Source organism: Hemicordylus capensis, chromosome 10 (genome assembly GCF_027244095.1).
Source record: "Hemicordylus capensis ecotype Gifberg chromosome 10, rHemCap1.1.pri, whole genome shotgun sequence".
Taxonomy (NCBI): domain Eukaryota; kingdom Metazoa; phylum Chordata; class Lepidosauria; order Squamata; family Cordylidae; genus Hemicordylus; species Hemicordylus capensis.
Window position 1 is genome coordinate 1,205,140 of NC_069666.1, and position 13,422 is coordinate 1,218,561.

General features: G+C 53.2%; 1 protein-coding gene across 9 annotated transcripts in view; it reads right to left on the reverse strand.

The window, feature by feature from the left end:
- Nucleotides 1-702: 702 nt before the first annotated feature.
- Nucleotides 703-13,422, reverse strand: part of GLCE (glucuronic acid epimerase) — a 55,637-nt gene continuing 42,917 nt past the window's right edge. For all 9 annotated transcript variants that reach the window (XM_053272630.1, XM_053272631.1, XM_053272634.1 and 6 more), the window contains 3 exons: nt 11,218-11,810; nt 8,094-8,339; nt 703-6,036 (listed from right to left, as the gene is read on the reverse strand). In XM_053272630.1, coding sequence (XP_053128605.1) covers nt 5,012-6,036; nt 8,094-8,339; nt 11,218-11,797 — 1,851 coding nt within the window. In that variant the 5' untranslated portion in view covers nt 11,798-11,810 and the 3' untranslated portion in view covers nt 703-5,011. The remainder of the gene's footprint in view (nt 6,037-8,093; nt 8,340-11,217; nt 11,811-13,422) is intronic.

Consider the following 13,422-nt stretch of genomic DNA (forward strand, 5'->3'; position numbering starts at 1 on the left):
TGTCCCCACAGGCCAAAAGTGAAGTCCATTAAGAAGTAACATGCATGGTTCTTTCTACAGAGTGTATGGCGGTCATCAGCCTCATGGATCGTCTTCCTCCGCTTGCTCCTGGCAGACAGGTAGGATGGCAGTAGAGGAGCAGGCAGCAGGGAGTTCCGCCTCCCTCTCAGTAGGCCCTGAGAGCAGGACCCAGGAGGACCCTTTCCTGGCCCTCCTGCACTGGGCGAGAAACCCGTCTCCACTCACGCCTCTCTCCCAAGCCGTAACAAGAAGCAGCAGCCGCCGTGCGTCCAGTGCTAGACGAAGCATGTTCCGTGTAATATCCCTGACGCCATCCTTGCAAGAGCCCTGAAAGGGACGAGTCTCTCCGTCTGAAGCTGAGCGGGAGCGGCGGGCCCAAGGCCACCTGCCGAGAAGCCAGATTCAAACCGAGGAGGTCCCGATTCACAGCTCAGCCTCTCAGCCCCGACACGACGCTGGCTCTCTCGCCAAAAGGTGCCCCTGCCGTGGAAACCAGGAAGGGCTCGGCGGCATCGGCTCTTGGGAGTCCATGACTCTCGTTGGCACAAGGCTTTCCAGAACGTGGCAGGTCTTCTTCCACAGCCTGCTTGGAACCCTTGTGGCATGGGCTCACACCAAGGGAGGGGCTTGTGTCTATCTTCGACAATCACACACACACACGCGCGCACACCAAGCGACCACTTAAGATTAAAAACTTTATTTTATAAAGCAGCTTTACGTGAAGCACAAATGTCGATCTGCTTACTTTTTAATATATATATTTATATATTTATATATGTATATATAAACATAATAGGACCATTCCCACTGCAAAAAATCATGTCTGGCTGTGTAGAAAACGAGCCGGTTGCACATTGTGCTTAAACCACAAAGTCTGTACAGATTTACAAAGGACTCCGCGCCCTCCCAAGGGCGGCCTGTAAACAATTTATTGCATATTTAAACACATGGTGTAAATCCCACATGTAAAAGGGGCGGGGAAGAGGAAGGGGAAAGGACGACTGCAAGGTGGGTGGAACAGCAGCCTTTGGTGAAAGGGTCCAAAGGGAAACGGGGGGGGGGAGAGACCTGGCACAGCTGCTCACGACGGTTGTGCTTGGGCGCCACTGCTCTGCGTCCCCCAACATGCACCGTGTGGCTTGCGAGGCGACAACATTTGCACACAGGAATGCAAACAAAAAGGAACATAAAGGCATCCATCAGTTTAGCTCTCTGAATTCCAGTAATTCGGCACCCATGTCATCGCATGTCCTCTTCTATCCCAACTCTCTCCCCAGCCCCCTTCATTTCAAAATGAAGAACTTGCAACAGTCAACGTGATTTTATCCCCTTGGAATTCCACCCTTGCCCACAGCTCGGCCATACATCTGCACACAAAGGGAGAAAAGCTAACCCCACGGCCTAGTGCAGACCCGGCATCTGGCTCCTCCTCCTCCTCCATCCCTTTCCCTTTTTGGAGCCGACCATGGCACGGCGTTAGGCTTGCACCAAAGTCAATGCAGATCATGGCCATCTTTAAGCCAGGTTTGCAAACCTGCTTCAAACTTGTGTTTGAATTTGACCACAGTTACCGGCAACATCTGTGCCCCATAGTCTGTTCCAAAAACAATGGGGGTGGGCCACCCAAGGCAGCAGCCTGCTCCCCTCCTTCGAGCCACGCACAGAACATCATGTCTGCACAGGCTCCGCACAGAAGCAGCATTGGAGAGAAAGGGATGAGACCCTTGCTCCTCAGAGGACCCCACCAAGGCTGCTCCAGAGCCGGCTGCTTCCCTTCTGATCACCAGGACCCACCAGTCACTCTCTTCACTGGTCACTGTGACTGCAGATGATCACGGGCACACACAACCCCCTAGGAGCAGCTGCTGAGGGACAGTCCTGGGAAAGTGTGGCTGCACCCACCACTGGAGATGGCAGTTTTTCCAAATACTCATTTGTTCCGTGTGCCAACTGAGGCCAAATCTGCAAGCCTGGAAGCCCTCAGAATGCCAGCATGAGGTATTATAGTCACAGAATGCTCAATGCCACTTCTCTGCCGATTTCAGACTTCGATGTTATTTATATATCACTTTTCAACAGAAACAATGGGAAGTTATGGCCACATGGTTAAGGCACTAACGCATCACCAATGCAAAGTTTGCAAAAGCAAACAAAAACAAACAAACCCAAACACCACACTTCAACAACTTTGTACCGGCTGCTCCACATCCACAATTTGTCCACAATTTGCCACACAACTCGGGTCCTGCTCCAACACAAGCCATCAGTGGCTCAGGAGGAAGCGCTGTTTAAAATCTCTTTGCGAAACCACTTTGGTATCATTGGCAAGGATGCACTTCCAAGGCTTAACAACAGACACACCTGCCAGCTCCAGCAATCTGTGGCTCCTTAGACCCCCCCTTCGCTATGCCAGCCAATTACAAAAGGAGGAAACAGTGACACCCTCAAAGATGGCTGGGTGTTTAGGCTGCTGCATCCCCCTGAATCTGACCTGCTTATGCAGATGCCACTAACTTCCTCTCTGTCGTGCCTGTTTTCCCATTCCCCCCAACACCAATCCATTCACAAACCAAGTACAGAAGCACTGAAGGCTGCAAGGCCATATTACTCAGGAAAGGCACAAAGTCCCTCTTGGCTGGAAGGGAACGTGAGTCAAGGAGGCAACATGGCAGTTGCTTCTAAGAAGGTGCAGCTGCTCTCTGGGAATTCCAGATGTTTCCCCAAACCTCTACTGGACTAGGCCCTACAGCTGGATTATTCCCCCCGCCCCTCTCAAAGACCTAAAAACCTCCTCTCAGCTTGGCATGGAAGCATAAAGTAGAAACGGAGCACATATACTGTGGAGAAAGAAGGAAGCTGGGAAACCTTTTGACAGCTGCTCCAAAGGTGACCTTGCCCTCCTCCAGAGAGAGATACGGGTGATGCAGTCCTAACACCTTTGGACACGGAGGTCTCAAGTGTTTGCCCACATGACTGTGGAAGTGCAGCCTGCAGAGATTCTGCATGTTGCAAGGTGAGAAGAAGAAAAAAAGTGGGGAGGGGGGACCCAGAAGATATACTCAATGCATTTAGTGTTCAGGATTTCATGCTCAAAAAGTGCCATACTATTTAAAGAGGGTGATGAACTGCTCATGACTCCTGGTGAAGCACTTGCCAAAATATTGACCATGGACAAGTGTGCTGGACAGAAGAGGCGGCTTCTGCAGGTCAGGAAGGCACCCCTCTCGATGGGAGCCTGGTGGGGAAGGGCCCCTTCCAACTCCTCAGACATCTCCAGACATCAGAACCTGCACACCCGCCGGCTTAGAGCTCTCCGGCCTCCTGCTTCTCAGCAACTGGAAAACCCAGAGAGGCCTGCCAAATGCAGGATGTGCCTCCTAACCAGAGAGGCTGGAGGAGGAGACTGCAGGCAGCTGCGAATTCCCCTCTGAGCAAACCCCCACCCCCAGGTTCTCCCGTCAGCAGAAGCTCCATGAACAGCCTGGAGCAGAGAGGAGCGGAGTCAGAGAGGACCGTACCGCGAGTGTCTGCCCTCCGAGACAGGGGCATTGACTGCGATGGAGGGGAGCAGCAGAGATCTGCTCCTCTTACACAACTGACCACCCACCGACCAGTCTTTATTGGGGCAACAACCCCATCTACGAAGAAGCTGGTGCCATGGAGCTGGATAGCTAGTGGGAAGCCGAGGAAAAACAGTAATCTACAAACGCTCGATTGGCTTTCCAAAAAATAAATAATGATGGAGCAGTTTCACAGCAAAATCACTGCAGGAAGACCTCACCATTGCCACTCTACTTGGAAAAACCAAGGGTTCCCCTCCCCACCGCCGCCAGATAACTGGGGCCCAGCGCAACAGATGACACAGGCCGAAGGAACCAAGTGGTGTAAGAAGAAATCCAGTGAGACAGAGAACAAGAACCATCTACTCCCACTAGAACGGAGATCTCAAGCATGAAGTGGGGAGGAGCAGCGGACGCTTCAGAATGTGGCCGCGGCACCCGTTCTAGGCAAGATGGCCGCGTGTTTGTGCAGTCCACTGGTCCCCCGTGTAGTTGTGCTTAAAGAACAAGAGGCTCAGAGCTGCCAGTGGGCCACTGCCCCCAAACCTGCGAAGGCGAAGAAGTGGGGAGTTGCCCAAAGGCACAGGGAGCGGGCCCCTCCTGCAACCCACCCGGCCCAGGGGGCTTTCGCCGAGCCGTCTGGCAAATCCTCCCTCCCTTCAGGGGCAGCACCATTTCCCCATCTGTCTTGAAAAAAACACCAACATGGAAAGTCTTTCTCAAGATGAAGAATTTTAAACCAACAGCTCAGAACTTTCCAACCCATGGCTGGGGGTGGGGTGGGGTGGGGGGTTGGGAATTATGAAAAACTATTTTTTCTTTTAAAGAGATGATCCACTCTCTAGGACACAATATTTTCCACCTCAAATGTAGGAAAGTTCAATTTCCCTTTTTTCTTTTTTAAACAAAGCCATATTCTAATTTTTTCAGCCAAACGCTGGACTACAAATACCAGCAAGGCTCCTGGAATTATTTTTTCCTAAAAAGGGGAACACAGACAGGTACACACATATTGTACTGTAGTGTACATGTCATTAGCAGCCGCGGCTCGTCCTAATGGGCTGGGGGGGGGGCGCCACACCAAGGGAGGCACAGCTGCCTCTGCTTCCCAGGACATTAGGACAAGCCACTCCTGGCCATTACGGATCACCGAGGATAAGTCGGTCAGTTCACTAAGCTTGGACTGTGCCCTTCCGTTGGATGCAGCCTTGTACTCTCACCTCCCTACTCTGGAGTATCCAGCCACTGGAAGGCAGTTTTAAAGACGACGGGGGCATTGAGGGCCACTTTTCAGAGTCCATCCAGAATGGAAGCCTCCCCAGAGAGTGCCCTCGCCACTTTCCAGAAGTCCCTTTGCTTGGCTTTAAGGAGGTACCAACTCCTGAGCACAGCAGAGAGCGGGGACACGCCATTTGGGCTGTCAGCTCTGCTTAGTTGTGCTTTGCCCGGCCGCCTTTAAGGTAGCTCTTCCACCTCTTAACAAACTCTTTGAATATAGGAGAGTCATCGATAGTACTTAGGAGCTGGAGCTGGTTGATGTGGGTGGTGTGGTAGTCCCACCGGGCCAAGTTCGGAGCTGCCCCAAGCAGGAAGTGCCGAAGGTCATAGATCGTTCCCGAGCCCGTATCGTAGAGCGGAAGCATCGCTTTCAGGGACTCCATGCCCCGGTCATAGAGCAGTTTGGCCTCTTTCCCTAGCTTCTCACCCGCCGTCTCTTTTAAGTCATACAATCCAATTAAAGAGTACATGAATCCGTTCAACACAAAGGAGCTGGGGGACGTTGGGTATTCCTCGTACCAGTCGTGCTTGCCCATAAAGATGGCCTTCACTCCGTGTTGCTCCGACAGAAGCTTGTAGGGAGCTGTTGCCCGCAGGGCTGAATTGAGAAAGCCGTGGTCTTTTGTCAGCAGGTAGGCTCTGACCAGCGTTGAAATGGCCTGCCCTTGCGCCATGGCCGAGTACCAGCCTGGGTCCAAAGACCTAAAGCCCTCCCCCAGTTTCCGAGTCACCATGATTGGCCACCCACCCCTTTCGTCCTGGTTCCTCACCAGCCAATCACTGGCGGCAAAAAAAGCTGCCATGTGGGCTGTGGTGGAGATGGTGACATTGTCCAGGAACCCCTTCCCCTTCACCACCAACCTCACCACTCTCTTGGGCATGATTTTGGTCTGCTTGACGGCTTTCGTGTTGGAGAGACCAACTCCCTTCCTCAGGTCCGTGACAAGGTCCCGCGTGAGGGTGCTCCAACTAGTTCTGGCCCCGATGCCATAGGAAATGTCTCTCTCCTTAAAAGCTATCAACTGAGTGTTTGAGACGTAGTGTACCGTAAAGAGCTGGTTCTTCTCCGTCGTCTCGAGGACCACTGAAACACTCCCGTTGGTGACCAATTTGAGGTCGAAGGAAATAATGAAGTCCCTTGCATTCCCCAGCTGCAAAGATGCCCCCTCCGAATTTTCTGGAAGGGAAAAAAAAGATAAGAGGTAGCACAGGACAGGAGGAACAAAGAAAGGACGTTTTTTGCCACTCGTTGATGTGCAGGCATAGAGAAAGTAGTGCCCTCTAACGAGGCTGCAGGCCAAAGTACATGTCCAAGCACACTTCCCAAAGATGTCCAAATCTACGGTATGAAACTGGCATTTCAGTTTTGAAACCGTTCACATTGAGAACCTAAGAGCAGACCTGCTGGGTTAGACCAGGGGCTCCCCAGATGTCCTTGGGCTACAATTCTCACCCTCCCCAGCCCCAATGGCCATGTCCAGCAACATCTGGGGACCCATGACCGGGAGCCACTATCCTTGTGCACCTTCCAACAGTGCTCAGCTGGAAGTTTCTGGAACAACCACCGACACAACACGGCCACACTTGGAGCCAAATACAAACCCAAGACTCGTCGTATCTGCCGCATTCCGCGGCGGCAAGACTGCTCTCAGCCTCTGGAGCAGGAGCAAAAAGCGATGCTGGACAAGAACTGCAGACCAGCCTGTCGGGAGGGTTCCCCTGCTCCTTCCCCAGTTGGGGGCCAGTTGGGAGGGCAGCGCCACCAAATGCATCCCACCCCATCTGCAGCCAGCAGAGCGAGGTAGGAGAAGAGCCGTTTCTGGCCAAGCTGCTCTGCTTGTCCAGGGAAGCGCCTCGGGTGGGGGGAAGCACCCCCAAGAGCTGCGCGAACCCCAGGCAGCAGACCTCTCCAGGGCAGCTGGGACTTGCCTGCCTCCAAGCACGGCTTAATCCACTGTTCAGGCACAGCTCTCTGTAGGCGCGTGAAGAGGACGTGGCCATCAATCAAGGAGGGGACGACACCCACGAGGCCTGGCAGCCTCGCCTTCCCGGATACCTCCCCGTGTAGTAGACCAAGTCAGGAGCGTGTCCTTTGCTGCTCTCGCCTCCGAGACCCCAGCCGAAGGCGCTGGCTAAAATTACTTTGGTGTCTCTTAAAGTAATGGACTCATTAATTCTAATGGCTATTGATTAGTTGGGGGAAATACATTATGCCCCTATTAATGAGGCTGTCTCCATACAAAGCCAGGGTGGTGCGGGGGGGGGGGAGGCGGCATAGAGTCATTAATTTTGCTGGGTGGGGGAGAGAAGAGCTTCAGCATGGAAAGAAATGGAGTCAAAGGAGAGAAAGTGGTGGCCACGAGCAGCAGCAGGTCTTTGCAACGGGGCAGTGGCCCCACCCCTCAAGGCTCTAGGCAGGCTTTGGGTCCTCAAGGGGACGAGGGGCCTTCGGCAACCTTGCACAGGGTCGCCAGCGGTATTGAAAGCAGCCGTCTTGCCCTTGTATCAGCTGCGGATGAGAGACAGCAGGAGGGGCAGGGGTGCATGCGCCATCCGGGGCGGCTGTGGCGAGACAAGCCGCATTCACTTCCCGACACAGCCTATACAAGCAGCTCCCCCAACTCCACAAGTCAAGGTTCCAGTCCACAGCAAAGCTTTCTGCTCTTTGCCCCCCAACCCCCTCCCTTGCCTTCCACGGCCCCCTTCTTCACTCACACACACCCCGCCCCGGTGCCTGCTAGGCTGCCTCCCCTCAAGCTCTTGAACAAACCCAACCCGGCCTCATCTCGACACCAGCCTTGCCTTCCGTAGAACACGTCCCTTGTTTTATTCGTTTCCTTCAAGTCCTATCCTGCTCTTCTCAGCCCTGAGTGGTATACATGGTTATGCTTATCCGCGCAACAGCCCTGGGAGTAGGTTAGGCCGAGAGATTCGCGACTGACCCAGAGTCACCCAGTGAGCCCCCTTACCCAACGTCAACTGCAAACGCTCTGGGGAGAGGACCTTGCTGTGGCCAGGCTCTGTACAGCACCAAGCACCCGAGGAAGATTCTATTGGAAGAGGGGCGGCCAACCGATTCATCCCCCTGCCCCATGTCGAAGCAAAACCAGTTCGGTCTCCCCCACAGCCGGGGCAAAGGCCACCCGGAGCAAGGCTGGAGAGCATTCCACAACCACCTCCAGAAGACGGACTGCCCTCCTCCACCCACCAGCCCGCCCTCCTGCGTTGGCCTACCTGGAACAACAAAGTGCTTGACGTTCGTGGACTTGGACGCCTCGGGCACAGTCGTGACGGAGCAGCCTTTGGGGACGGCCCACTCCCCCGGCCGGCTGCCCTGGTCCCTCTCCTCGGCCGTTTCGTACACCTCGACGTGGGGCGTTTTCTCGGTCAGATTCTTGCTGTAATGGCTGAGCCCATACTGGGCAATCTGGATGGGGTAGAAATAGCCTTGTGGCCCCCACTGCGTGGAGAGCGGCACACCTGCAACACACACAGGGAAGGGAGACAGGAGGCAAGGAGTCGCAGGGCTGCAAGGAGTGCCCAAGAGCCCTGCTGGATCTGCCCAGGAGCCTCCAGCAGTGCCGGGGCAGGGCACGAGGGTGGCCACCTTGCCCCCGCGTTCAAAAGGTAGACTGCCCCTGAACACAGAGGTTCCATTCCTAGCCATCAATGTTAATAGCTGCCGACAGGCTCCTCCAACACAAGTGTCTCTGTAAAGAGCATCTTGCCTGGATCAGGCCATGCTGAGTCCAGCCCTCTGGTTCAACACCAGTCAGTTAGCTCTCCCTGGAAACGTCCTGGTATGGCAATACATTTCATTTTATTTTTATTGGATAGATTTATAGGCTGCCCTTCAGAGAGACTCTCCCAGGGCGGTGTAAAACTAGACCAGTAAAAAAAAAAAAAAAACACCCCACAAGATCAATACAAGTCGTCTGCAATGTCAGATGCCCCCTTCTGAGCAGATCCCATCTCCAGGGCCAGCCTTCAGCTTTTACGTCCACAGGAGCTGATAAAGGCAGCCTTCCAATCCCATCAGGAATGGCTCCCCTTCACACCAAAAGCTGCCAGCTCAAGGCTGGATCCCAGTTGGTGACTCTTAATAGCCTGGGCTACTTTCAAGATGGCGCCAAAGGACCACCCATCACTCATCTGGGGAGTTTGCTGCTGCAGGATGTTGCCATGGCCAGTAGTACATGGGGCCCTATTACTCAGAACCACTATTCCCTCTAACTGGGGACCCCAGATGCTGTTGACTACAACCCTCAGCATCCCCTGCAGCTGCGGATGCTGGGAACTGTAGTTGACAACAGCTGGGATTCCTTGTTACAAGGTACAACTGGTCAGCGCCAAACCCTCAGAGCTGCAGGCCCCTGCAGCTGCGTCAAGACGGACCCCCTTCCAAAAAGCCTAGTTCAGAAACCAGTTACATCTTAAATGGAGCATAACAAAAAGATTACTGAAACAAAATTAAGGAAAATATATTTTCACATGTTATCTGCACTCCATCACGCTGATAAGTGTCTCTGATAGTCGCTTGATGGATGTGCCTGCCTGAAGGGTAAAAGCACCAAGGGAACCATTTAAGCACGGAGGATTCTCTCAAGCACTAAGAGAGGCTTTGCTGATTAATGCAGAGTGCTCTCTGCGAGGGGCAAGGACCCAGGAATCGGGAGAGGCACAAGGCAAAAGTCTCCTATAAAAGCTTTACTTGCAGCTGTTAATCCAGAAAAAGACATGCTATGATTAAATTTTAAAAGTTTTCCAGGCTACAGAACACCAGACACCACATTTCACAGTATCAAACAAGAGAGGAGGAAACCCAGAACAAGCTCCTTGACAGCTTTCCAGTCGGGGCAGTGATGATGATATTCCCTGGAGAAAGAATTCCACCAGAGCAGGCTTGTAGGCTGGCACTTGAAGAGAGCAAGAAACTTCCCCCAGACAAGCAGGCCAGGGAAGCCTTCGAAAAGAGAGGTCTTCTGCCCTCTTAAACTAAAGAAGAAGAAGAAGGGAAAGCACCAAACGTGGGCCTGGGAGGAAGTGGCAGCCTCAAGGAGCACAGACGATCGTGTCCTGCCCAACACGATTCAGGTCTTGAAATGGAGTCCGGTTGTTCTGAGAGGGTGCAGGAGACGGTTCTGGTCTCTCCTTAAAAGAGCCAGGTTAGAGTCCCCTCCGAGGCAGAGTTAATACTCAACACCTTGGGTAAGCTATCTTTCAAGCTCTTTGGGAGAAAAGCTTCCGCTCCGTGGGTCCAACCCCATCCCTTAATAGCCCTGGGTTCCCACAAAGCTAAAGTCGACACTTAAACAACATATATGGGATAGCGAGCTACAAAAAGAGATGAGCTCAGTTCCCAATGATCCCAGTTTGGGGGGTATCAGGAAGCGTCTTACTGGCCAGATCAATCTCGTCGTCTCAAGCCATCGGAGGGCATTTACACTGGCATATTTTAATGTTTGCCACCAGCCTCTCCAGGGAGGGCTGGGAGAGATTCCTGCCGGAAATGTCAGTCACTCACTCACTGCCAGTCAGTGTAGACCACACTGAGCTAGATGGACCAGCAGTCTAACTCCGTGCAAGGAGGCTTCCTGCATTGCCATCTCTCTCCCCACACAGTGGCCACCCAGATGCCTCCCAAAGATCCACAAGCAGCGCCTGAAGCCAAGAGCCCTCCCCTGCTCTGTGGCCAGATTTGGCTTTTTCTAAGCCAAGTTTTGGGTTATGGCCCATTTGACTTACGAGTATACCCCTGAGGTTCTGGCCACCCCCAGGACCTGGGAGACCCTGCCTCCAAGCATGGCCGCTTCATTCTGTTCTCATGGCTAACAGGCATGGATAGAGCTGGCTCCCTTGATGAACCCATCTGACCCCTTTTTAAAGCCCTCCATGTTTGGCTTTAAACCACACCCTGCAGCAGCATCTCCTGGGCACTCCGTTCGGCACAGTGTGAGGCAGCAGCAGACTGATGGGAACCCAGAAACTCCAAGCAGGAGTCCCCGTCTGGTCAGCGCAACGTACAGGCAGGGCTGGGAAAGTCTCAGGAATCAAGAACTCTGATGCCAATGTGTAGGGATTCGGATTCAGAAGGGCATCCTTGCACTGGGCTGGCGCCGAGACACTTCCCAGGACTTCCTAATCCTGCACACAGGAAGAGACCGTGGCAATTTCTTATGGCTGCCAAGCTTTGAAAGGCAACTCCCATTACACCAAGACCTTACTTCTGGGGAGACTAGGCTGGCATTTCCACGACCAGCGTTTATACGGTTTCACAGATCTGTAACATTTATCCGACATAAGCCTCGGAAACCGAGTGGGTAATCAACCTGAACAGGTAAGGACAAGCGAGACCCACCTTCCACGCCACTGATGCACTTCACTCTGTCCCGGACCTCCACATTGTAGCCCTCGAAGGACATGAAGACGCCATCCGGGTGGTAAGGCGCTCTCTGAGCATACACCTTGGAGTAGCTGTGGGAGAACTCAAACCGGTCGTAGCCATCGTACTGGGCGATCTTCCCATAGACGTCAAAGTACTTCTCCACCCAGGAGAACGGCAGGAAGACCTCGTTCCCTTCCCTCCGGCCTTTGAGGGTGTGCTCATCGTTGATCAGACAGTCAATCTCTTCGTACTTGAGCCCCAGGATCTTGTTCCCGTGGAAGCCGCCGACCACCGGGGGTGCCTTCTGCTGCTCCTGAGGAGACGCTTCCTCGCTCTGCTGCTTGGCCGGGCCGTTCACATCGTTGTTGCTCTCCGAGGCAGCGGCTGCCCGCTTTTCTAACCCGTCGGCTCGGAAGGCACTGCCCGGGTTACGCAGGAAGGGCGCTGCTCTGCCGCTGGAGCATCGATTCCACAGCAGGACCGTGACCAGGGTGAAGAGAATGCAGATGACGATCAAAGTCTTATAGTTGACCCGAGCCGCCAAGCAACGCATATTCACATCATACCTGAAACAAACAGAAGTGGGGTTCTTTTAGAGCCATGATCTGGGAGGAGCTGCCCCTTCCTCTGCTCTTTCCAGAAAGGAAGGGCAGACCACGCCTCACCCATCTAAGAATACCAGCAAAGCTCTTGCTATCCAGCAAAGAAGAGGAAGCTGAGTGGGGTCCTCAATGGGAAAGGGAAGCTTCTCTGAAGGGAACCCACATCTACCACAACCCATCTTTCCCCACAACATGCAGCCATAAGAGGACACTGGATGTGTCCTGGGGTGATCAAAAGGCTACAGCCTTGGTTCAAGCTGCATCCAGAGCACATTGGGAAAGAAGGCCTTGAGCTGAAAATATCCGACTGACCCTTGAGTGACTGTTTTAAATGTAGGCTCAGAAAGTCTTGAATTACTCTCTGCATCAACTACAGGCAAAATAATGGGGAAAGCTGCAAACCTTGGCTTTGAACAGGGTGGCCTTGCTTCCAGGACAGATGGCCCCATCTCCTCATTGTTTTGGTTAGGGCTGAAGAGCTGCTCCAGTACCACTGCCTTTGCAGCCTAGAACACCTACCCAAGTCCTCTGCAACATGTAGGGATCTTGTGGTAAACATCTATGGCAGTCAACCGTGGGAATGTGGGAAGGGTTCCCCTCAAGGTCAAACACTTGAAAACCACGGATATACACCCTAACTGGTGCAACCAGAGGCTAACACATACTAAAACCTGGCTCTTTTTGACACACTCCACTGGGACAAAACACCACCACTTCGTACGTCATTGCATTCACAGAATTCTAGAATTGGGAGAGGCCCTGGGAGATCTTCTAGTCCAACTTTCTCCTCAGTGCAGGAATTCCCTCAATTAAACAAAACATTATCCACACTTGAACATCAGCTGCAGATCTGGGAGAGTATCAGTTGACTTTGCTGACTCATTTGGTTCACACCAACTAAAGTTCAAGCAACACACCACCATGGCATTGGTGTTGGGACAGTCCTTTTCAAGCCAGGCGGGGTGGATGGGGGCGGAAAGTGGGGGAAAGATGCCAGGACCCTCTTTATGGGGAGCAAAGTCTCCTTGTGTGGGGCTCTGCCACAGCAAAGATTAGGTGTCCAGCTTCTCGCCCCCTTATTTTGCCCGCAACTGGTTCAGAGGCCAATTTGAGACACCAAATGTACATCCAACTAGCCCCTTAAGGGTCAACTGGACACTTTCAATCCAACACAAGCTGTAACGTTCTGCTCAGGATGCAACTTGGCATTTGAATCTAGACGAACTATTATGGAAAGGGCGACAAGGTGCTGGCACAACATTTACTGCCTCAGGCAAGCTAGTGGCTGTGGGGTGGGGGTGGGTGGGAGGAGTGACTGGATCCCTCACAGCTGTCTTGGAAAGACCTGGAGCCGAAAAGGAACAGCCGGGAACACAAGGAAATGGGGGCTATGTGGAATGCAGAAGAGGCTCAGTTCCGAAGGCTCTTGGGAGGATGCAACTCCTTGGCCAGAACTTCCACAGGCAGTCCGGAGGTCAGTTCACACACTGGCATGCCTGCATGGGGGCACGAGCCTGCCAGAATGTGAACCGCTGTGGGTCTGAGGCCAGTGATGTCAAGGACCTCAGGCAGGGTT